General features: G+C 52.1%; 1 protein-coding gene across 1 annotated transcript in view; it reads left to right on the top strand.

Annotated features, from left to right (window-relative positions):
- ATG4B (autophagy related 4B cysteine peptidase) overlaps positions 1–25373 on the top strand; it is a 34378-nt gene that overhangs the window by 2300 nt on the left and 6705 nt on the right. The window contains exons 2-8 of the mRNA XM_058299675.2: positions 7006–7107; positions 7256–7327; positions 9997–10095; positions 10711–10812; positions 11375–11447; positions 13996–14075; positions 24490–24680. Coding sequence (XP_058155658.1) covers positions 7006–7107; positions 7256–7327; positions 9997–10095; positions 10711–10812; positions 11375–11447; positions 13996–14075; positions 24490–24680 — 719 coding nt within the window. The remainder of the gene's footprint in view (positions 1–7005; positions 7108–7255; positions 7328–9996; positions 10096–10710; positions 10813–11374; positions 11448–13995; positions 14076–24489; positions 24681–25373) is intronic.

The raw sequence follows: 25373 nt of genomic DNA, 5'->3' as shown, positions 1-25373 counted from the left end.
CAGCAGGCAGAGGTGATGGAGGCTTGGGTCAGTGGGGAGAGGAGGTTCAAGTTCTGGGAGTGTTTTAGGTAGAGACAAAAGGATTTGTTTACTGATTGGAAGTATGAAGCAGGAAAGAGAGGGTGGAGTTAGAGATGGCTCCAGGGTTTTTGGTCTGAGCTGAAAAAAAAATCTAAGCGGAGGTGGATTTGAGGGCGAGGGCTCCTATTACTTTGTGGGGGCCTATCAAGAGTTTGAATTTGTCTGTGTTAAGCGTGAAATGCCTACTGGAAATCTCTGTTGCCGTGTGAGTGTCTGGAGCAGAGATGGGCCTGGACCAGAGATCTAAGTGTGTGAGAGGCCACACTGGATGAGGGGACCCAGGGTCTGAGTGTAGGTTGGAAGAGCAGAGGCCAGGAAGTGAGCCTGGGACCACCAGCCTGGAGCGCCACCAGCGCCAGCACTGCTCTTACCAACACCGCACGGCTCAGGAGAGGCCAGGGGGTGAGCCTGGAGCTCCGGCCCCAGCACTGTCCTTACAAATACCCTCACAGTTCAGAGAACTGGCACATGCAGCGCTTCTTTGCACACTGTCCATTCCATGAGGACAGAGCCTGCATCTTACGCTTGCATCTCTGGGGCTCCCTGCAGTGTCTGGCAATCAAGAAGGGGTACTTGATTATTGAACTAATAATAGCACATTCCTGTACTATAAGGATTTCAGTTCTGTGGAGTTTGTATGCAGCACAGATCCATTCTTGTTAGCATAAGATGTCCATGAATTGAGACGGGTCTCTCCTTGTGGCCCCAGGGCTGCTGTGGACATTCTCTCCAGTGTGCGCCCTAAGCGGTGCTTCCTAATGTAGCTACACTTCCAGGTTCTTTTTATTTTTTTCCATTCAGAACTGAACTACCAGTGTTTTCATATAAAATATGTATAAAATATGTATAAACTCATACAAATATATTATCCTAAACATATAGGTTTCTAAAAGAAGGGGAGAAAACCCACCTGTTGAGTTTATTTGTAAAACATCATCTTTCAATAAATATTAAGTGTTATAAGAAAATGTCTTTGCAAGAGGTTCACTATAATAATGTTTAAAAGAAACCTATTGGTGTGTATTTTATGTGGTCCTCCCAGGTTGAGTGAAGTGTGGTTGGTGAAGAGATGTTGGCTGAATTCATTGACCACAATTCCTTGTGTTTCTACCTATCAGCTGAATACTATTTGAAAATGAGTTTTCCTGGTGGATGGACCACCTTATTAAAGTGCCTTCTCCTTCCTTTTCTGGTTGTGATGAGGGATGAGAAAAGCATGTGAAGAAGACCAAGGGTCTAGGGCCTGTGGGGCCAAGCGGTTGAGTTGTTGCTAGGGTGGAGATTCTGCCCGCGCCCGCCCTGCCCGGGGTCTGGGGTCCGGCCTTCCTCTCAAGGCATGGCTCCTTCAGTTCAGGAGCAGCATGGACCGCGTCACAGAAGGCACGAGACCTGTGTGCAGGTGATGAGGTGATGCCGAGGGCTGTGGGGAAAGCCCAGAGCGCGCTGCCCGGTGGAGCACGGCAGCTCTCCTTTCCCTGCTGAAACGCGGGGCGTGCGCGTTGTTCTGAACTGGCGCTCTGTAATTGAATCAAGTAGAAGTATTGATACGTGTTTCAGCTAAACTGATTTTGATACTAAAATAAAGCCGTGCTTGGGGAAGGGGCCCTAGTTTCATCTTATGAACAGTGAAGTGTGAACTAATAGGAAAACGAGGAGTGCTCACCAGTGTCTGCTGGAGCCTCGCCGTGGCCCTGCGCTCACCCCTGCTCAGCGAGTCGTGCCTGTGCCCCCGTTTCACGGGTGAGAAGACCGAGACGTGAAGGTGTCCGTCATGCGGCCGGAGTTGTGGGCTCTGTTGCCAAACCGGCTCTAATTAGAAATCAGAAGGGTGAGTGGTAGAGGTGGGTGACGCTTGGAGGACTGCTCCTTCCTGTGAGGAGGTAAGGTCTGCCTCGCGCTGGCGTGCCTCCGTGTGCGCCGGTGATGGCACCACAGCCGTTCAGAGCCTCCCCTGTAGCCGGTGCTGCGGGGGCACCAGGCCACTGAGCTGCACAGGGACGTCCTGCCTGGTGTTTCCTCCCGCAGCCTTCTCCTCGGTGTAGGGCTCCCCGGCGAGCCCACGAGGCCGAGGCCTGGGAAGGCTACAAAGGCTCCCCGTCTCCTCTCGCTGCCTTGGGAAAGCTTGAGGAAGCCTGAGCTGCGCCTGAGCGGAGGTCGGCGGCCGGGGCCTCTGTCCTCCCAGTGCAGGCGTTCTTCCTGCTGGGGACATGCTGGGCTGGATTGAGTTCAGTCAAGTCACGCTCGTGCTTGGTTCGACTTCCTGCTGCGTGTGCAAGCACCTTGGGTTAAAGTGTGGCCCCACCAATCTTTGTCACTAGTGCTGCACCCGCTTTGGTGACAGAGCTGCTGGCCTTGACAGCTCACCGTGTGCCTGCGCGAGTCAAAGCCGTTCACACGGTCCCGCTCTTCGCCCTCACAACGGTCCTGTGAGGAAAGTACAACTACTCCCATTTTGCCAGGGAGAAAACCGAGGCACGGAACGGTTAGCGGCTGAAGGAAGACCCCTGGCTGGCTGGTGGGGGCTGACTTCCTGGTCCAGGGTCTGGCTCTCGCCCACTGCACCGCACTGCCAGGTCTCAAGACGTGAGGCGTGGACTCCTCAGTGCGCCTGTTCTGGGGGCATCCCGCCACCTGAGGCGGTCACTGTGCAGCCCGAGCGAGGGAGGTGTGCTATCAGGTGCGTGCACTGGGCGCAACCGGAGGGCAGCCCACCGCGCCTGGGTGCTGGGTTGCTGAGGGGACTGGAGTGTGGGCTCCCCGAGGGTCCACCCTGGCTGATGCATGCTGTTGCCTCCTGATGGAGGGGGGCCGCTGTGGCTGCCTCTTGAGAATCCTTCATCGCCTTCTTGGCTTTGCTGGCTTTGGCTCGTGGGTTAAGAATCTGAGACCACTACAACCCTTAATTTTCTTATTTACAGTTAGGAAACTTGGTGATTTCTTTGAACTTAATAGAACACTTTGTACTCCCAGCAGAGTGCTGCTTCACTCTGAAGTTGGCGTCCCTACCTGTAAAATTTGCCTACAAACCTAAGAAGTACGTTTGCTTTATGTTTTGCCGTGTTAGTCATGAAATACCTTAGCTTCAAAGCTGCCCAGGGCTTGTTAACCTACTTTCAGAATTAGCTTTCTTTTTCTTATTCACTTGTCTGTTTTTTTTTTTAATTAAATATGGGAAGCTATGTATCTTAGGAGTTTCTCAGTTTCTAGACTCTGGCACTCCTGACATTTAGTGATAGGTTTATCCTCACGACATAGGCCACATCTCTCTGAAGTCTGTCTATGTAGGAGGCCCTGGCCATCATTAATTCAAAGCTGGAACCTTGGAAAAGGTCTCAAACATCAGTAGGATGTTCCAGCTCCAGAAAGATTGGACTTACTGTTTTGCAGTGTTGTAAACTGAAACTAGATAGATGTGTTTACATCCCTTTTTTGTGAGAATGAATTTTATGAATTTCAGTTTCAGTTAAATAAAGTATAGTCAAAAGAGGAGTGGTGTATGACGAACCAGAACTGACTTTGGAGGAGGTAGCAGGGACATCACCAGTAGATCTAGAGTACCCATCGTTCGCACCTCCTTGGAAAGACAGACTTGTACTTCAGCTCATCCAGCTCAGTTTTTATAATCATGTGCAGAAACAAGTAATCCTGGGTTAAAAAAAAAAAAAAGGGAAAATAAACTTGGACTTTATTTATTCATGTTGCAAAGCAATTTGGTTGAAGTTGTCCCTAGATGCATAAACAAGTAAAACATGGAAAAACAGAGCTCCTGGGTGAAGCCAGGCAGGCCAAGCCCCCGGCTCTACCCAGCTCCCCCAGCGCCTGTCCCCACGCTCAGGGTGTGAGGCAGAGGCCCTGCCGAGGGTCAGAGGCAAAGAAGACCGGCGAAGCTGGGCCTGGGTTTCTGCCAGCCTGAGAGTGATCATCAGCAGGTCACCCTGGACCTTAGGGTTGAGAGTGCTGCTAGCTCCAGGACACTGCTGTGGTGCTTCCAAATACTTGCAGCCCTGCACTGGGGTCGGCTGCACGCCCCACCGGGACTTCTTGGTGTAGTAAAATGTGCATGCCTTTTGACCCCACAGTTAACTGCAGCATTCTCATCAGAGCCCTACCTGTCTCAGCACTCCATGCGGGGGTTGGAAATGCCACAGCCATGTCCCAAGGCTGTCCTGTTATTATCCCTGTTTTATGGATGAGGGAACTTACATGCTTAGTAGTTCAGTAACTGGCCAAGGATCTACAACCTGGAGTGCTGAACTGGGATTTGAAGGTCCTACTCCCATTCCCAGCTCCCTCCATCCCTCTGCCCGCTTCCTTTCGAGGTGGAGCCCAGGGAGAAGGGAGCACCTGACAGGGCCTCCTGTGGACATGCAGCAGGGCCTAAGGCTGTCCCACCTCCCACGGGAGTCCTGGCTCCTTGGACTGACAGGCCCCTTGGCAGAAGAGCAGAGATGAGGAAGGCGCAGGAGGTGGATGAGCTCACCTTGGAAAGGCATGTGCCTGGGTTCACGATGAATGACTTTGGAAAGAGTTCTCAGACGACTTGTATTATTTTTGTAGCAGTCAGTGTTATTTTTTATAATTAGTATATGTTATTTTTTTACCAAAAGGCAGGCTATTGTCAAAAATTAACTTTAGATGTAGCAGAAGCTCATATACAACGTTGATTTTCTCCAAAGGTTTCTGTAAAGTTTCAAGGAGAGGATGTGAGTGACTGGGCATATCCAACATGTGAGAGGCCTGGGGAGAGGCTGCAGGTGAAGTGGGGGGTTGCAGGTGTGGTGAGGGGCTTAGTGGGGAATCTGCAGGTGAGGGGTTGGGGGGGAGGGGTCATGGTGCGAGGCATGTGCCCAGGGTCTCTGATGAGCAGCTGAAGGACAGGCCACCTCTGCCCCGGTGCTGGCCTGGTGCACTGCACGTCTCGCCTGGCGGGCGCAGGGCCATTGGCGCTTCTCTGGGAGCAGTGGGGCAGGAGGAGTGCCGGCCTTTCTAGTTTTCTTTTTTTAATTTTTATTTTAGTAACATAAATAAAACTATACAATTCAGTGGTGTTGATTACATTCACAGTGTTTTGCCACCATCCTACCTTACATTATCAAAACTTTTCCATCCCCCCAAACAAACGCTGTACCAGTTAGCATTAGCTCCCCATTCCCTACCCCGTCTTAGCCCCAGGTAGCTTGCATATTCATGTCTGTGGGATCATGTAATATTTGTGCTTTTGTGTCAGGCTTATTTCACTCATGATGTCTTCACGGTTTATCCATGTTGTCGTATGAATCGGGACTTCATTCCTTTTTAATGCTGAACAATATTCTTTTGAATGTATTTACCACATTTTGCTTGTTCATTCGTGTATTGATGGACACTTGGGTCTCTAGTCTTCTTTTTTTTTAAGCAACTTTATTGCAATATGCCCACATATCGTGCAGTCCATTTAAAGTGTACATTCAGTGGCTTTTGACATAATCACAGGGTTCATCAATTTTAGAGCATTTTCATTACTCCCCAAGGAAAACCCCCTTCCCGTCATTAAATCTCTAGGTTTTTTTTTTGTTTTTTGTTTTTTTTTAGGTATTAGAAAAGGAATTTGTTTATTGAGGGCAAGAGAATACAAACAATATAAAATCAAATGCTTATCTGGCATTTTGCTGCTTTTTCTTCCTCTGTCTGTCAAATGGGAGTTGGATTTTATTTGTACATTTTCTGAGGACCCTGATATGCAATGAAATCCTTATGTAGAGGGAAGCTGTGGGGCAGATTCCTTAAGCGACTCTTGGGATAATTCTTAGAAGGGTGGGGAAATTAATTCCTCCATTCTGCCTACTTCTTCCCCTTCTGTTTCATGTGTACTACAAAACAGTCATTGCACGCGATGGTGAGCCCAGCAATTAGCGAAAAGCAGCTCTGGAAACCCACTTTGCCATCTCGACACTGGTCCAGAGCCTTCATTATTTTGTCCACAGCCAGAGGGTCTTTTTGACTTTCCAAAAATCCAGGGAACTCCTTTTCCATGAGTACTCTCAAGTCCTCCTTTGTTAAGTAGCCTTTATCCCCAGCAAATTTGTGAATCGTCAACATCATAGTTTCCACGGCATGTTCCATTTGAGATGGCATTCTGATGAGGTCTGTTGAAACCTGCTAAAACCTTGGCCGGGATGCTGGCGCGGTCGTGCGGGGAGCTGGGACGCCGGGCCAGTCTCTAGTTTCTTAATTGAAGCAAACTGGAGCCTGGTCCTCAGTCCCCGATCACCAGGGCAGACTCCAGGCCCGATGTGAAGCTGCCTGGGGGGGCCTCGCCGCATGGACCTGGCGGCCAGCAGTGCCTCCTTGAGCGCTCGGCCATCTGGTCAGGTGCCACCGGGACAGCACCTGCCCCTAGAGCACTGCTGGGCGGACCTCAGACGTTGCTGCCGGCCCAAGGGGCTTCTGGCCTCGTGACACCCGTGTGCGCTGTGCTCGGTTGGTTTATTCTGTGGCCTTTTTCTCACACAGAGAGCGAAGATGTCTTTTCACTTTGTTGCTGTACTTTAGGTACTAAACATTTTAAGGCTAAAATGAGTCAAGTCAGGTGGCCTTGAAAATTTGATCTTCCTTTTGCTCTCTCTCTCCCCTGGGGCCGGCCCCTGCCCTGGTCCCTTACCCTGGTGTTGCTGCCAGGCCCAAATCTGAGTGGCTTGGGGAGCTGAGTGCCAGGCACGCCTTCCCAGCCCCCCTCTCCCCGCAGGCAGCTGTCCTCTGTCCGCTCCTCCGTGCTGCTCTGCTGAGAGTGGTGGTGGCGGCAGCGCTGAGAGGCTGCGTGGACCCCATGAGGGTGTGGGGCTCTCCCCACGAGCTCTTCTTCAGTGTGGACACTCAGCAGGTGGTCATGTTGTCGTCCTGTGGACTCACAGGCATGTGACGGGTGTGTGTCTTTGGTTTCAACAGCTACCCTGACCTATGACACTCTCAGATTTGCTGAGTTTGAAGATTTCCCTGAGACCTCAGAGCCTATCTGGATCCTGGGTAGAAAATACAGCATTTTCACAGGTATCAGTGACGTTAGAGCCCGCACTGCTCTTGCTGCTCAATATGTAAAAAGTATTTTGTGTTGCTAATTATCTGCTAACTATTCTGTAACGTGTGACTTAACAAACTTAAGGATTTGTGTGTATGTTTTCTTTTGAAAATCATTTAGAAAAGGACGCGATTTTGTCTGATGTGGCTTCAAGACTTTGGTTTACATACAGGAAAAATTTTCCAGCGATTGGTAAGTACCCCATTTGCTTAAAATGTGTAACGAAGTATAAATGTTTAGGGAGGAGGAAGGCTTATATTTAGAGGTGTGGCTTCTGTATGCTGGTACTTGCCGCTTTCTGACCCCCACTGCGCCCCTAGTTGGGTAAATCGAGGTCTCACACAGTACTGTGGCTGAGTCAGAATCCAAACCCAGGGCTCCTGAGTGTGCTGGGGGCCCTATGTTTCCAACAAAAGGTACAGCTTACTACTGAGGCCCAAAATCAGTATTAAAATCAACAACCAGGAAGTGGGTGTAGCTCGGTGGTCTGGTACCTGCTTCCCATGTACAAGGTCCTGGGTTCAGTCCCCGGTACCTCCTTAAAAAAAGTCAACAGCCAACATTTTTTACAATATGGAACAGAATGGGAGCTGGAGCTGAGTTTAGCTCTAGTGACAGGGTAAGTTGCTCTGCTTTACGTGCGTATGTAAATGTGCGTACAGTGAGTTTGTAGCTGTCAATTGGGGTCTAGAAGGCTTGAGAGCCATGGCTGTATACCCATGGTCTTCAGGATGGCCCAACGTAGTGGTGGGAGAGTGCAAGGGCAGGATGAACGTGGTGTGTTTTTTTGTTTTTTGTTTTTTCTAAGGTACTGGGGCTGGGGATTGAACCCGGGACCTCGCATGTGGAAAGCCAGTGCTCAACCACCGAGCCACATTGGCTCCCGAGTTGGTTGTTCCATTTGTTTGCTTGTTTTCTTTTCTTTTCTTTTCTTTTCTTTTTTTTTTTTTTAAGGAGGCATCAGAACCGAACCTGGCACCTCCCATGGGAGAAGTGGGTGCTCAGCAACTTGAGCCAAATCCATTCCCCCATGGCGTTTTCATAGAACGCTGAAGCACATGCCCCTGATAAGTGGCTCTTTATCCTTGTCCACCTGGAGCTGGGCGGAGGGCGGGGCCGGCTGCTGGCCTTCATCTTTATAGCCAGACAAGTGGAGGCCAGGACGGAGGGACCAGGCTTTCTTAACAGATCACCACAAACTGGTGGTTTGAAATGAAAGAGGCTTATCCTGGCATCATTCTCGAGGCTGGAAGTCTGGGACCCAGGGGCCAGCAGGGTGGCAGGCCGCTGGAGGCTCTGGGGGAGGCTCTTTCCTGGCCCCTGCCGGCCCCTGCCGGCAGCGCAGCTCTTGGGTCTCTGCCTGTGTGGTCCCCCGGCCATCTTGGGCACAGGGTCACCAGTCACTGGAGTGAGGGCCCCCCTACCCCAGGGTGACCTCATCCCAGCTCATTACATCTAAACATCCTTTTTCCAGACAAGGCCGCGTTCTGAGGTTCTGGGTGAATGGGAAGTGTGGGCAATGTGCTCTGGCCCCTTCTGCAGGCTCAGGTCGCGGCCTTGGTGGGGCCGAGTTGCTCTTCAGTCCTGCCCCCTGGGCACACCCTCACTGGCACCCAGGTGGGGTGGAGGGAAAATTGCCCATGGCCTGCAGTCGGGGACCCTGAGCTGGGCCTCCTGGGTCAGGCATGCTCCACGGGGGTCTGCGTCCCCACCTACTCCGAGTCTGTTCTGCTAGGCCCAGGCTGCAGAGGGTGCAGGACCAGCCCTTTCCCCGTGGGGTGCCCAGGGGCATTGTGGGTGGCCACACGGTTTCCGCATGTGGGAGACTTGCCACGGGGTTCTGTGAGGGACACGCACTTGACACTGTCCTGCAGGCCAGCTCTCTGGGAGACCTGGAACGCACAGGAGGAGGAGAGGGCTGGAGAGGGGCCCGAGGCTGGGTGGGGATGGTGTGGCACCTTGTCCCGGGGGGAGTGACGCCTCTCTGGGGGACACGGGGTGGTCTGCAGCCTCCAGAGTCATGCAGAGGTGGCCGGTGGCCGCAGTTGTCTGGGTGGTGGGATGAGCACAGTGATGGTCCACAGGTGGGCTGGTCTGTGTGCCAGGCCCTGGGCTGTGCCCTGGGCATATGGCCCTCCTTGGGGCCCCACGGCTACCCCAGGGCTGAGCTTCGGCTCTGTAATTGTGGAGGGGGATTCTGCAAGCACACACTGGAGGGGGCAGCTCGCTGGGGGGAGCCCAGACGTGTGACTCCGGGGCTGCTCCTTTGTCGGGTTGTGATGGCACCGTGGGCCTCCCCTTGCTGGCCAGGCGGGGCCCCTGCCCTCGTGTGGCTCCTCCTGCGCTGGCACCTTGTGGCTCCTGGTGGGCTCCTGCCCGGGGCTGTCGGGGCATTTCGCATCGTCCTGCGGCACGGTACTCCTGCGCCTGCCAGCCGTGGTTGGGTGGACATGAAATGACTGGGCCCAAGGCAGCAGATGTGTGTGGAGGCTGCTGGCCGGCGCCCCTCACCATCCTGCGTTCATGGCCGCCGGGCCTCAGCAGCACTGGCCATTGCCTCTCTGGAGTTTCCAGTGGCTTTTCTCACTCAGCTTTGCATTTTCTGGATCATGCTGAGGTCACCTCTCGGCAGGCTCACCAGTTATGTATGCTTTTCTGGGAGTTGCTTGTTGACACGCTTTGCCCACCTAGAGGGGTGGCTCGTTGAATGTTCCCTTCCCAGCACGTGCAGCCCCTGGCTTTGTGGGGTCTGCGTCTGTGTCCCCAGTGGAGGTGACAGTGGCATGTCACCATCAGGACATTGTGCGTGAGAGCCTGCTCTGCCAGGCCACCTAACTGCCTTCTTTTTGTCCGCCTGGCAGGGGGGACGGGTCCCACCTCGGACACAGGCTGGGGCTGCATGCTGCGGTGTGGACAGATGATCTTCGCCCAGGCCCTGGTGTGCCGACACCTGGGGCGAGGTGAGCTGTGGTGCACGTGGGTGCTGAGGGCAGCAGGCGAGGGTGGTGGTTTTCTTGTTTTTTATTTGAGAAGCTATAGGTGTACAGAAAAACCATGCATGAAGTGCAGAGTTCTCAAATAGTGGGGTTTTTCTTCGGTAATAACATACTAGTTTTCATTGACTTGAAAAAAAATGATTTTAAAGAATGCTGATACATTGTCTAACACATTGTATGATTCAAAAAACTTTTTGTATGTATCTAGTACATTTGGGAAATTTTTGTTTTTATTAAACTGTTTTCTTATTTTTTAAATTGTTTATATTTTCAGTTATTAAATGTACACAATAAAACCTTAAAAACCTGAAAGAATGGAGAAATGAAACATCATACAAAGAAATAAGTATTTCTGCATCCTGTTTTTAAAAAAAAAAACGTAGTTATAAATTGAAACAAAAAAAAGAATGCCTATTGTTTGGGTACAGTTGGCACGTGTATATTTGAAGCCCTACAAAATTTAGCTTCTTACTTTAGCAAAGTTCAGAACCTTTCTAACGTCCTCTGTGCCTGAGCGTGTGTTGAAGTAGAGCCTGGGCTCTCGGTGCTGACGCTGGACTTCTGCCTTGCTGCCCGTAGACTGGAGGTGGACACAGCACAAGAGGCAGCCGGACAGCTACGTGAGTGTGCTCCACGCCTTCCTCGACAGGAAGGACAGCTACTACTCCATCCATCAGATAGGTGGGCTGCCCGCTGCACTCCTGGGTGCTTCAGAAAGGGCTTCCTGAGAGCGGTCCTGCCACCGGGGACTGAGGCATGAGGGCTGTGGGCCGTCTGGCCTCTCGCCGCCGTGAGCTGGCTGTGGTGGGGACAGGAGCCACTCAGAACCCAGGCTTGCCCTGCCGTGACCGTCATTCCAGCACCTTCCCCCTCGTCTGGAAAAGTAGACGAGATGACTCTAAGCGGTGTCCCCCGCTGCTCAGGGAAGCCCTGCCAGCCTTTGGGTTAAGCTGGTCCGGCTTCAAGTACCGTTTAGAGAGGGAAGTAAAACTATTGGTCTGAATCGACTGGGCTGAGGGACTGAAACCTCAAGCCATCTTGTTTTCCTCCATTCCCTGGTTCCCACCTGTCCCCTTTCCTGTCCCCTTTTTGGAGGGCGTGTCCCCCTGCCTCCTGGGAGCGTAAGCTCCTGAGGAGGTGGGGTTCGGGTGGGCACCTGTGAAGTGTTTACATGTGTCACTTGCCCCCAGGCGACGGGCAGGGTGGGAGAGCGCCCCATGCTAATCGGCCTCCCTTCCTACAGCACAAATGGGAGTTGGAGAGGGCAAGTCCATCGGGCAGTGGTACGGACCCAACACCGTGGCCCAGGTGCTCAAGTACGTACCCAGCGGTGTCCTCCTGCTCCCTGTGGGGACAGTACAAGCCCCCCGTGGGTGGTATTCCCCTGGAGTCCTCTGCAGGAGGCAAGGTGTGCTTGTTCTGTAGTCTTCGTGGCCCTTGGAGGTCCTCAGAGGCGCTTATCCGTGCCAGTGCATCCTGTGGCTCAGGCCTCGGGTTTGCTAATAGTGGGCGTGCTCAAGCCACGCTGTGCCGAGGGACCCTTGACCTACGTGCCACATGGTTCCCCACCACCTGTTCTGAGTGTGGACAGTCGAACCTGCTCTGGGAGGACTGTGGAGGATGGTCATGTGGGTTTAGCAGCGTCTGCGCAGCTGCCGATGGCTGGCCATCCGCCTGCGCTCTGCACCCATCTCCTGCGCGGTCCTTGGGTGCTCACTCTGAGGCCTGCCTCGCCCTCTGCCTTTCTACTGCGTCCTTTCCATTGGCCTGGCTGGATGGCACTTCCGGGGAGGCCATGCCTGCCGCTGTCCTCCCTGCCCAACAGCTGAGGAGCCTGCCCACCCCTGGGCTCGAGCGTCTCACCCAGCCCCGCGCCTCTGCCCTGGGGATCCCCCTGGACCTCCTGTTCTCACCCTAACCCCCAGCTGCTCCCAGGCCCTGTCTGCGCTGTGGAGCCTGAGCTCTGCCTGCTCCTGTGCGCCTCGGGGTATCTGCACGCAGGGCCTGCAGCTCCCCTTTCTGTCCCCCTCGGGTGCCTTCACCCCACTCCTGCAGCCTTGTGCAGGCCATCATCAACCAGCTTGTCCAAAGGCCATGATTTGGCCCTCATCTTGTTCCGCCTTCCAGCAGCCTCTCCATCGTGCTCCCCCACCTTCACTCTGGGCTCTCCTGCCCCCCTACCGTCTCCTCCTCTCCACCTGGAAACACCAAAGGCCCAGGTTTCCCATCCACTCCAGCACCGTGGCTCTGTGTCCGCACACCAGCCCTGGCCTTCTGTCCACTCCAGCACAGTGGCTCTGTGTCCGCACACCAGCCCTGGCCTTCTGTCCACTCCAGCACAGTGGCTCTGTGTCCACACACCGGTCCTAGCCTCCCGTCTCCAGGGCCACCCGTCTCTGCATGCCAGGCTCACGGCCCAGCTGCTCACTCCCACTCCGCTAGGGCGCCATAGTGCACCCACTGGCCATGGCCCTCCTGAGCCTGCGCCCCCACCCCTCACGCCCCAGGCCCCTGCAGTACCGGCACCGCCATCCTTCCAGTTCAGGCCAAATTCTAGGTCATGCCAGACCTTTTTTCTCTCAACTTGCCCCTTCCAAAATACAACCAAGTCTGACTCGCTTTCTTCCCTGTCTCATGCGGCCCAGGTGCCGGCTCTCCTCTCCGTGCCATCCTGGGGGCTCCCCAAGGATGGCCAAGGTGGCTGTAGCGCCTCGGGCAGACCTGGCTCCTGCTCAGACGCAGGCCCTGGGGAGAGCTGCCCCTCGTGTGCCGTCCTGCTCGCTGTGCCTGATGCCCGCGTCGCTGCCCTACACCCGGGCCGCTACCCCGCCCTGCTTGGTGTTCTCCAGGTTTCTCCCTCCCGGCATGCATGCAGCTTTGTCTGTCCACCATGGCGTCAGCTCTGAGGGGGCTGCTTGCTTTCTTCAGTAGTAGGCCTGACTGGCCTGGGCAGGCCCTCGGGAGGATGGTGGGGAGGGAGGGGTCCCCTGAGTGCTCCACACTGACTGGTCTGCAGCGGCTTCCCCAGGTCTGCTCTGCCCCGTCCACAGTCTTGCGCCGGGCTGGCTGGCTGGTCAGGCAGCGGCCCTCGCCCCATACTTCCTTGCCCTCGTCCTGTTCCCGGGTGCGCTGGATCCTGCCTGCCAGGACTTGGCATGAGCTCTTCCCTCCATCTTGCGCCTCAGCACCTCCTGCTTTTCATTGGGCCCCAGTACCCAAGGTTAGACCAGACTTTCCCTGCGTGATTTGGGTTTTCCTTCAGATCCTCCACTGCCCTTACAATGCAGTCTTTGTCCCTTCACCTTACCTGTCTCCTCCCTCGTGGTGAGAAAATCTGCACGTGGTCAGAGACTGTTTTTTCTTAAGCTTTTACCAGCAGCACCTAGCCCAGGGCCAGACAGATAGGGGACCTCGTAAGCATTTGTCCGGATGAGTAAATTTCAGGGAAAAGGAGAGCATTCGATCCCTCCCTGCTAACCTGTAGATCTCTGGGAGGATCAAGCCCCCACAGCTGTCCTTGAGCGTGTGGTGGGGGGTGGTGCTGGGTGTGGTGGGCTGGGCTGGGCCTGCTTCAGACCTGATTCACCTGCAGCCTCCGTGCACCTGGGCCTGCCGGTGAGGTGGCATCCTGCAGTCCTGGACATGTGCTGTTGGCGCGTGCTCGCTGCAGACAGCAGCTCGGGGTGGCGTGGGGACCCAGGCTGGGCCTGGGTCGGGGCTCCGGTTGTAACCGCAGCTCTGTTCCTCTTGGTGAGGTGGGCATGTCACTTGACCTTCTGAGCCTCAGACCTGATACTGCTTCCTCGGTTAAATGTTTCGAATGTGGAAAGCTTATGGACGTATTCCTCTCCCACTTTCCGTTAGGAAACTTGCAGTTTTCGACACATGGAGCTCCTTGGCCGTTCACATTGCGATGGACAACACGGTGGTGATGGAGGAAATCAGTGAGTACCTTTAGGCCCTGGAGGCTGTGGGCAGCGGGGTTCATAGGAGGGCATGACTTCCTGCCTGGGCAGCGGAAATTCATTTCGGGAGACTGTGGCTCAGTCCCACAGGTGACTTCCATCGCGTGGCTGAGTCAGCGTTTTATGTTGTGAGAGCAGCACCTCGGACGTATGCTGACGTGGTGTCTTGGGCACCTTACTCAGCAGCACCTTCCAAAGCCGCTTCCTCCCCACTTTCACTGACGCGCTGCCTGTAGGTCGTTGCCTTGAATACAGTATTCCTTCCGAAAGAGCAGTTTAAAAGACACACTTCAAACTTTGCCCAAATTTACAGCTAAAGTGAGTCTTCAGAAGTGGGTTTTACGCATGGGGCAGGCTGGTGGCTGAGCAGTGGCTGTGTGTGAACTCTTGTGTCATGGCTCAGACACAGCTTCTCCACCGGAAGAGCCGTGGAGTCCTTTTCCCTGAAGTCATGCTAGGGGCAGGCTTTACCTCGTAAACACCTGGGTCTCGCGCACGTTGGTACTTGAATTAGAGGGGGAACATTTTAATAAAGGAGCAATATGATTTCTGCAGCTTTGAAAGCTTTCCTTCAGCCCACTTTCCTTTCAGAATTCCATTTTTTAGACTGTTAACACACTTGAGGCAACAACAGAAGGATTTTTTTCTGCTTTTTTCACTACATTCTGTTCCTTGAAACTTGTGTAAAACATTGGAAATTTAAGAAAAATAGAAAGGGGGGAATCACTTGATTTTGCCCTTAGAAGTAAGTCACATTAGAATTTTCTATACTTCCTTTCCAAGTGTGTTCTATGCTTTTCAGTATAAACACCTTCTCCTGTCATTGGAATTTCACAACCGTTTTATTAAGCGGCTGTGTGTTTCTCTCCCCAGTGTTGGGGAATCACTGTGCCGTCACCCCTCACCCCTCAGGACAGACCCTGGCCCAGCCACTCTTAGCCCCTGACTGCGCACTAGACCAGCTGCTCAGCTGGCGCAGCGGCTGGGAAGGTATGGGTCACGGCTGCCCGTCCTGGAACCCAGCCCCTCTGGGCGTGTGTGGCCACAGGTGGCAGCAGGGGAGGCAGCCGGACTGTCGCCTGCGAGGTCTCAGTGTCCTCTGGGGCCGTGGCACGTGTGGCCTGCTGGGCAAGTCAGGGCAGGTGCAGGTCTGGCGGCCCTGGGAGGGGTTAGAGCCTGCCCCTTGGGATCCGCTCACGGTAGGACTGGGCGGCTTTCGGCCCCGGTCAGGCTCACCGTGTCGTCCTCCCCCGTGGCATGTGGCGCCCGCTCTTTACAGACTTGCCTCTGGAGGAGGCCAGGACCAAGGCAGAGCCGGTCCAGTGCCTCGGCAGCACCCCGGCCTGGCTCATGTCACCTCCACTCTGTGGTCCCAGGAGGGGCTGTTGAAAACCGTGGTGGCATCACTGTGGTATCACTGTGGTTTCCGTGTCCCGGTGTTTGTGATTTGTGAATAGGCCAGCACTCGATTTCCCTTCTTAGCTTCAAAGCACGACAACCCGAATGGGATTTTAACGGCTACCCTCAGAGACGGTGCTGCCTGAACCATGTGTGAATCTTCTTGTCTCGTTGTGTACTTATGGTTGGTTTTTAACATAGAATCACTGAGCCCACAAGTGTAAACCTTTCTCCTATTATGAAAGTAATGCAAATAGAAAACACAGGAAAAGGAAAAGCATTTAAAAAACTTAAAAGTGAGTTATGTCACCCAGTGGTAACCACCTGGAGACATGGCCTTGCAGACCTTTTTATAAAAGAACTGTAGCCAGAGAGGTTGTATCCCATGTTTTCAGTCTAGCGTCCTCATTCAGTCCCTGCTGCAGCGTGTCCTGTGGCTCCCGCCATAGGCTCTTCAGCCACTTGCCTGGGGGTCCTTGTGGAGGCAGTTGCCGGCGAGCTTGCTGTGTTATTTTCAGTGGTAAAACATTCTCCTAGATGTATCTTCATGCACTCATTTGTGTCTTTCCTTAAACTCAATGTCAGGACATGGGCGTGCTGGACCCACAGCCAGCTGGGCTCCCAGAGTGAGGCATAAGCATTTTCTCTGCCACAAGAAACATAACTTGCACTTGCAGAACAACCTGTAATTCTTGTATGAACTGGTGAAAAGTTAACAGCTTTCAAAGCCACTGCAGATCAGAATGTTGTATCACTTGTAGAAAGTAAAATATAGCAAAAAGTATCTTTAAAACTTTTGACTGAAAAAAATATAGTACTTTTGGGAAAGATGGCAGTGTAAATGCATGTTTACAAAAGTCCTTGCCTTACCTGTTAAAGCAAACAAAGAGTGGAGAAAAATAGTTCCTCTTTCTAGTGAAAATAACAGCCATCTGCCAAGCCGCAGCAGGAGGCAGGTGACCCACGTGGAAGGGGCATTTGTGGAGCGTTTGGTGAACAGACTGTCTGTCGAAGTGTAGGCAGAAGAGAAACCATGAGGGGTGGGCATTTATTGCCCTTGGGTCCAGAAGGACGAGGGCAGCAAGCAATTCGAGAAGGGAGGCTTGTGCAAGAAATTGCTGAGACAGGACTTGACTCTTAGTCCAAGGGTCCCAGACTTCATTCCTCTTCTCCCCATCCGCCTGTCCAGCTCCCTGTTAGTCAGACCTGACTAAACCAACAAACAGGTCAGCCCCCGGGGCAGAGGAAGAGGGCAAGGCGCGGAGGGACTGAGGAGGCCACCAAGAACGGTTGAGCTGAGTTGGCGCTCCTGGGCACGCTCGGCATGCGTGGAGAGCTGGTGGGCTGAGCTGGTGAGCTGAGCCGGGACTCCTGAGCACGCTCGGCACGCGTGGAGAGCTGGTGAGCTGGGCCAGGGCCCCTGGGCACACTCAGTACATGTGGAGAGCTGGTGTGCTGAGCCAGGGCTCCTGAGCACGCTCGGCACGCGTGGAGAGCTGGTGGGCTGAGCTGGTGAGCTGAGCCGGGGCTCCTGAGCACGCTCGGCACACGTGGAGAGCTGGTGCGCTGAGCTGGTGAGCTGAGCCGGGGCTCCTGAGCACGCTCGGCACGCGTGGAGAGCTGGTGCGCTGAGCTGGTGAGCTGAGCCGGGGCTCCTGAGCACGCTCGGCACGCGTGGAGAGCTGGTGAGCTGAGCTGGTGAGCTGAGCCGGGGCTCCTGAGCACGCTCGGCACGCGTGGAGAGCTGGTGCGCTGAGCTGGTGAGCTGAGCCGGGGCTCCTGAGCACGCTCGGCACGCGTGGAGAGCTGGTGAGCTGAGCCAGGGCTCCTGAGCACGCTCGGCACGCGTGGAGAGCTGGTGCGCTGAGCTGGTGAGCTGAGCCAGGGCTCCTGAGCACGCTCGGCACGCGTGGAGAGCTGGTGAGCTGAGCCAGGGCTCCTGAGCACGCTCGGCATGCGTGGAGAGCTGGTGCGCTGAGCTGGTGAGCTGAGCCAGGGCTCCTGAGCACGCTCGGCACGCGTGGAGAGCTGGTGCGCTGAGCTGGTGAGCTGAGCCGGGGCTCCTGAGCACGCTCGGCACGCGTGGAGAGCTGGTGCGCTGAGCTGGTGAGCTGAGCCGGGGCTCCTGAGCACGCTCGGCACGCGTGGAGAGCTGGTGCGCTGAGCTGGTGAGCTGAGCCGGGGCTCCTGAGCACGCTCGGCACGCGTGGCGAGCCAGGGGCCCTGCATTCCCAGGCAGAGGGGAAAAGGAGCACATGGCTTTTCATTCTACATCCAGAAGTGCCAAAGTAGGTTGGCCCATAAGGGAAATCTTGTGTTCGGCACAGCAAGAGCCTGGGAAATAGTGCCCTGGCCAAGGACGGACCGTTTCCTCTGGTTTCTCGGGACTGCCTGTGGAGCAGTTAGGAAAAGTGGAAGGTCTTCAGAAATGCCGCCAGAGCCCTGAACCCAGGTAGGGAGTGGGCTTAACCATGTTTGCCCCTCGGATTGTACGTGACACTGGCCAGGGGAGGCCTTGCTGCTTGAAGTCTCCCCCTCCTCGCTGCTGCCCACCACTCACCCCAGGGCTCCGCCAGCCTTTGATGCTGATGATGGAGACCGTTAAGGTGGAGCAGCAGGAAGTCACTGGCTATTGGGAGAAACTGCAGATTGGAATAAAAAATCACCAGTTTGGTAGCACTGTTAGGAAGAAAGCTGCACTTGTAAGAAAACAAAAGCTCACCGGATTGTGGAGGAGAAAAGAATTTGATTAACGATCTTGCAAGAAAGGGCATGACCTGGATAAAATGGCCAAAACTGGTATTTGTACCCTGAACCTAACACACAGGTTCCTCCCCTGTTCCCCATTGATAGGGTACGTCCGGGGTTACAGCCTATCCGAGAGGTCTAATTAAGTTCTGTGGTTCTGCTCAGTCAATGCTCCAGCATTCGCTGGGCGTGGCCTTCACTACTGGATTTTCAAATTTGGCACTGCTTTCACCATTGGCCCCGCCCCCTCTTCCCACCATTGGCCCTTCTTGCTTTGGCTCCACCCTCGTGTCTCACCATTGGCCCTTCTCGCTTTGGCACCACTTTTCAAATTTCTGGTGCTAGAAGCCCTTTCCCTCCCTCCGTTGACTTCCTGTTCGTGAAAATTAAACTTAACCCTTTCCTACAGTGCTAATGACCCTGATAAAATAAATTAAATGCTGGCATAAGTACAACCTGAGAAAAAGAGTGTTGGAAAGAAGAATTAGGAGGCTGAAAGAAAAATCTGAGGGGTATGATGGCAAACTAGAGAGGCTAAAAGCTGACTGTTTAGTTTAAAATTTTGAGACCATAAGGACAGAATAGACAGTGAAGTAGTAAGACACATTTCTCTTGAGGCAGAGAAGGAGTAGAGTCTTTAGAGAAAAAAAATCCCACCCAATTTCTTATCAGGAATACTTAAATATACATGTCATCCTGGTGACATTTCCAAATTGCAGAAGAAAAAGAAACTTCTCTCAAGGAGCCATGTAAGTTGCCTTCAGAGAAAGGAGACCCATACTGCACATCAAGTGCTCTGAGAAAATATTCAGAATTCTGAGAAAAAAGCCTAGGTCCTTGGGGCTGGGGAAGGTATAATTATGGTTTTAATTTTTTTCATTTATTGAGAAATAGAGAATTTAAATGTGTTAAAAAAAAATGTAGAGGAAGCACTAGAAAACAAATGGAGGCCTGGGGCAAACAAATACCCATTCTTTTAAAAGTAATATTAGTGATTTACACAGTTTGTTCCAAAAGTGTAAACCAACAGGCCCACACCCTCCCATTTCTCCAGCTGCTCTGTGGGTCTCTTATTCCTGGGATATGGGAGGATCCAGGCCAGGACTAGTTCGCAGGAACATCTCATCATCATGAAGCTTTTTGACCAAAAACATAGGCCCAAAATTAGAAAGTAAAACCTATAGTAAATAGAGAATATATGACATACCAAATAAACTTCCAGCAGACCAAAATAACAGAATAAGAAAGTTTTAATAGATACATATCAAATCCTAGGTCCTGGTGGCAGAATATACCTTTTTTCAAGTACCCATGGAACATAAAAATAAATTCAGTATTATTAGTCACAAAATTTCAAAATTTAATAGGACAAACAACAATTTCTAATTAAAATAACTATAAACAGAAACAAGGAAAAAACCCCACTACCTAGAAATTTCAAGCTTCCATCTTAAGCTTTTGGGTCAAATCAAGGTAATGGAATGTCACTGTGTGAGAGAATCTGCTGTACACAGAACATGAACTCGGCAGCCTTAATTACTGGTACCCAAATAGTGTAAAGTAAAAATGAGTGAAAAAGTATTCAACTCAAGAAGTTAGAAAAGCCCAACAAAATTAACTGAAGAAACTCCAGTAGGGATTTATTAATAAAGATAAATGCTGAAATTAATGACTTAGAAGAAATGATAGAATACATGCTAGAACTGGTTCTTTAGAGCAGTATTACTTAAATAACAACCATATCAGGGGAAAAACCTAGAAATCCATGTTCAGAAAGTAGAAAGGTTAAAACAGCCAGAGAGTAAAAGAAAGTGAAAATGCCTCCCTCTTCCAAGTTCTTATTCTATGTTGTTGCTGTTGTTGTTTAAGATTTTATTTATTTCTCCTCTGCCCCCCCCCGCCCCCGCCCTGGTTGTCTGTTCTCTGTGTCTATTTGCTGCGTCGTCTTTGTCTGCTTCTGTTGTTGTCAGCCACTCGGGAATCTGTGTTTCTTTTTGCTGTGTCTTATTGTGCCAGCTCTCTATGTGGGCGGTGCCATTCCTGGGCAGGCTGCACTTTCTTTCCCGCTGGGCAGCTCTCCTTATGGAGCGCACTCCTTGCACGTGGGGCTCCCCTACGCAGGGGACACCCCTGCGTGGCATAGCACTCCTTGCACGCATCAGCACTGCACATGGGTCAAGGAGGCCCGGGGTTTGAACCACAGACCTCCCATGTGGTAGACGGACGCCCTAACCACTGGGCCAAGTCCGCTTCCCCTTATTCTATGTTTTAAGAAATTTCAGTGCTATTACAATTTCAGTGACCCCCAACATGCCTTCTGTGGGCACCGTGCGGCTCTGAGCATGACACTCGGGCCTGGCTGCACCTGCCTGCCTCCTGCAGGCCACAGTGCCACTTCTTTTCTGCAGACGGCGTTCCCAGCTCCTTGAGGGCCCTGGCAGCTGATGCTTTTTTCCATCGGGTCTGGCGTCACACGTGGCTGTGCTGCCTCTGGCAGACTGAACTACATGCCTGTATGTAGGCATGGCCTTCATCCTAACCTGAACCCACGGGGCAGGACCTCTTGAAGAAGTCAGTTTTCGTTATGAAGAGAAGCTGAAGAAGGCCACAGGGTGAAACCTGAAGTCAGTGGAAAGCAGGAGAGCAGACACAAGGAAGCAGGATGTTGCCGCTTGACGGAGCCCCAAGGGTGGCTGGCAGCCAGCGCCAGAACACCACGATCTAGATTTTGGTCTTCTAGCCTCAAAACCCTGAGCCAGTAAATTCCTGTTGTAAGCCAAAACCAGTTTGTGTTCTTGCTCATAGTAGCTCTGGCAAACGAAGACATTCTCCCTCTTTTCATAATACATTTCATAACTTTGACATTTTTGAAGAATCCAGACCAGTTTGGTTGAATGGCTCACAATCTGGATTTACCCGTTTCCTCATGAATGGATTTGAATTGAACATTTTGCCAAGAATCCGCCCAGTGGCACGCGCCCCGCACGGCATTGTGGCAGGAGGGTCACCACCGCGGTCTGCCCACTGTCGGCAGTTCTGAGTTTGGTCACTTGGTTAAGGTGGGGTCTGGGTTTAAAAGTACCCTTTTCCCTTTGAAGTGAGCTTTGAGACTGCATGTATATCCTTATTGCGCAAATGGTTTTCACATTCATTGATGATTTTTGCCTGATTTATTACATAGATGACAAATTAGTGATTTAAAAAAATTTGTTCCTTCAGCCACTAAATGATTGTCATTCTCCTGTAAAGAAGAGATTTCTTTTCCTGTCTTGCCTTCATTTAAATTTTTAAAATGTTTTTAGAATCAACGAACTAATGGGTTTTTAAAAAAGTGTACTGTCATTATTCTTTTTGGTGTTCAGATTTGTCCTAGATTTGGCCAGTGGAGCACTTCCAGGCTGGCTTTGTCTTTTTTTTTTTTTCTTAGCAATTCCTTACTTTCTGACGTTAACAAGGTGTTTCAGGCTCATTTTTTTTTTTTTTTTAAGGAGGTGCTGGAGAGTGAACCCAGTACCTCATACATAGGAAGCAGGCGCTCAACCACTGAGCTACATTTGCTCCCAGTGAAAGTTTGCTCTTTTCGCTTGTTTGTTTTTGTTTTTAGGAGATATTGGGGATTGAACCCGAGACCTTGTACATGGGAAGCAGGCGCTCAGTTGCTTGAGCTACATCTGCTTTCTGCAGGCTAATCTTATGCTTTGTCTGCCCTGGCTGTAGAAGCAGCCAGCTCTTCCTCTTAGTGAGGAATGGTGTTTGAGACCAGGGCGCTGGGTGTGCTTGTTGCTGCCAGGGTGTCTTTGTAAGGAGACAGGTCTGTCTTTGTACACACATACATATTTGTGATTTTGGTTTTGGTTTTTTGAAGAATTATTTATTTTCTTAAAGATTTATTTTTTATTTATTTCTCTCCCCTCCCCACCCCCCCGGTTGTCTGCTTTCTGTGTCTATTTGCTGTGTGTTCTTCTGTGTCCACTTGCATTCTTGTCAGCAGCACCGGGAATCTGTGTCTCTTTTTGTTGCGTCATCTTGCTGCATCAGCTCTCCATGTGTGCGGCACTACTCCTGGGCAAGCTGCACTTTTTTTCACGCGGGACGGCTCTCCTTATGGGGCACACTCTTTGTGCGTGGGGCCCCCCTATGCGGGGGACACCTGTGCGTGGCATGGCACTCCTTATGCACATCAGTACTGCTCGTGGGCCAGCTCGCCACATGGGTCAGGAGGCCCTGGGTTTGAACCCTGAATCTCCCATATGGTAGGCGGACGCCCTATCAGTTGAGCCAAACCCACTTCCCCATATCTGTTTTTAATCATAAATTCATGCTGTACCTCCAGTTCCAGCCGAGCTCCACTGGGTTCTTTCTTTCCTTCCCGTAGTTGGCATTTATATGTCCATTCTGTCACAGTGAGAACATTGGCTTCCAATGATGTCAGTGTATCTGCTCATCTGCTTTCTTCTGTAAACAATCTAGAGTATAGCTCCCTGCCGGCAGCAGAGCTGCTAAGAAAGGCTCTAGATTCCTTTTCAGTTCTTTTTGGTTTTAAAAGATATCACACTGCTGGTGTACAGTCAAACCACTGTGTTCAAAAGTATGACCGGGAGCGGATGTGGCTTAGGCAGTTGAGTGCCTGCCTCTCACATGGGAGGTGGGTTTGGTTCCTGGTGCCTCCTAAAAGCAAATGAAAAAACCAACTCAGGGGAGCTGATGTGGCTCAGTGGTTAAAGCTTCCCACATACAGGGTACTGGGCTCATTTCCCAGTACTGTTAAAAAAAAAAAGAAAAAGGAAAAAGTTACTACTTACTGAAATACTTCTTTCTATATGGTAATGTTATTTGGTATATATTAGGTTCTCTGTTTTTGTTTATATTCAATTGGAGAGTTTTCCAACATTGCCAATTTAAATTTTAAGAGAAAACTTTTCTCGACTAGTTTTCAACCCTTTGAAAATGGATAATTCCTGAGAAAATGTGATTTATTAAAACTGACTGTGACTTGGGACAGCTCCATTGGTACATGCCTACATCAGAATTTATCAAATCGTGGACTAGATTTGTATGCCTTTATTTCAGTCGTACCTCAATAAAGCTGAAAACACATGGAAGAAAACCCTTAACCATTACTGGGAAGCGGTGGAGAAGGGCCTCAGGTGTGGCATCCCACACAGGATCTGGGGCTCTTCACCAAGCCACGGGGGCCAGGGAGTCCCAGGGCCAGAGCAGGGCGGCCAGAGCACCCTGAGAAGATGCTGGTGCCTGCACACCCTAGGGTGCAGGGGAGCTGGGTGCTGGGAGGGCGTTTGAAGCACGAAACACCCATTGTTGACTGCAAAACGCAGTTGAGGCAGGTCCTCCCTGCAGTGGGCGTCAGTGGGCAAGGTGCAGAGGCCGCACCCGTGCCTTCAGTTAGGGGGTGTGTGGAAGTAGCATCCAGTGTGCCAAGATGAACTCCAGAAGAAAGGAGAAAGCATCCTTGTTGGAGAGCGGGCCCTCCAAGGGGGCTTCTGGGGTCCTGGTAAACTGCTGTTTCCCCCTGAGCTGGGGGGACGGGGTGCTGCTTCTTTGTAAAGTGCACAGGGGAGCAGATGTGGCCCAGGCGGTTGGGCACACACCTCCCAGGAGAGGTCCTGGGTTCAGCTTCTGGTGCCTCCTAAAGACAGCGAGCAGACAGCAAGGAAAAACAACATGCAGACAGTGGCCAAAACAGAACAGAACAGGGAGCAAGTGTGGCTCAAGCAGTTTGGGTGCCTGCCTCTCAGACAAGATGTCCTGGGTTCGGTTCTCCATCCCTCCCAAAGAAGAAACCAAACTGACAGTGAGCAAATAACAAGCAAAAACAATAAGCAAACAGATGAGGAAGCCATCCGGGAGAGATGTGAAATAAAGAGCAGATAGGGGAGGGGGTGTATCAGTGGTTGAGCACCTGCTTCATATGTACAAGGTCCTGGGTTCAATCCCCAGTACTTCCTTAAAAAAAAGTATGTATAAACTTTTTCTTGCTTTATTTTGCGTGTATGCATATTTTATAATAAAAGCCTTAACTTGAATCTGCATAGAAAATCTTTTTCTCCTCTGGGTGACAGGCTTCTGGGAAATTCTTCTTTCTGGTACTTTTCTGTATTCTCCCAGTTTGGATTGCATTTTAGGCATGCACTTGACTCTTCATGCCCTTTCCGTGAGATGAGGAATGTTGACTTGTGCTGAGGGGTCTCCCTGGTGTTGCCCTCTAAAGCAGGTCTCCCTTTTCCAGGAAGGCTGTGCAGGAGCAGCGTGCCCTGCGCGGGGGCTGCCGCCTGGCCTGCAGATCCCGAGCGGCACTGCAACGGGTTCCCGGCAGCCGAGGCGGCCAGCAGGCCCTCGCCGTGGAGGCCCCTGGTGCTGCTCATCCCGCTGCGCCTCGGGCTGACGGACATCAACGAGGCCTACGTGGAGACGCTCAAGGTGGGTGGGGCCCCTGGCGGCAGCACAGGGCCTCCGGGCTGGTGCTGGGTGTCCCCTTGTCCTCCAGACGGAGCTCTCAGAAGACGCCAGTCATTTTCCGTGTGCTGCCGCCATGGGCTGTTTTCATGTGGTCAGATCTCGGGAGAGTAAACAGTTGGTGTGCGGGGGCATGTTCCTTGCTCGAGCCGTGGGACCCGAGAGCCTCTGTCCACAAGGCCGCTGGCTGGTGGAGGCTGTCCTGCAGGCCTTGGAATCGCGCCGGCCGAGGCCCCTGCCGAGCCTGCCCCGTGGTGGGTGCTGTTGTCCACAAGCACGCGGGTGCCACAGGCCTGGGCAGACGGAACACCAGTCTCTGGGACTGCCGAGTGTTTGACCAAAACAAAAGGCTTTTGGGCCCCAGATGAAATCCTCCTTTACTTAATTTTGAAGAATAGTGTTAAAATACATGTAACACGGGATTTAACATTTACGGGCATTTAGTACTTTAATGATGTGCACTCACCTCTTCTCTCTAGTTCCAGGACACTTTCATTCACCAAAGGACCCCCACACACGAGGCAGTCACTCCCCACCTCCCTCTTGGCAACCAGCTGTCTGCTTTCTGTTTCTACAGATTAGCCTGTTCTGGACATTTCATACACGTGGAATCAGGCAATATGTGGCTTTTTGGTTTTTTCACTCGACAGTGTTTTC

This window comes from Dasypus novemcinctus, chromosome 7 (assembly GCF_030445035.2).
Source record: "Dasypus novemcinctus isolate mDasNov1 chromosome 7, mDasNov1.1.hap2, whole genome shotgun sequence".
In the NCBI taxonomy this organism is placed as follows: Eukaryota; Metazoa; Chordata; class Mammalia; order Cingulata; family Dasypodidae; genus Dasypus; species Dasypus novemcinctus.
Note: the sequence above shows the minus strand (reverse complement) of the source record. Positions and strands in the feature narration are given on the sequence as shown.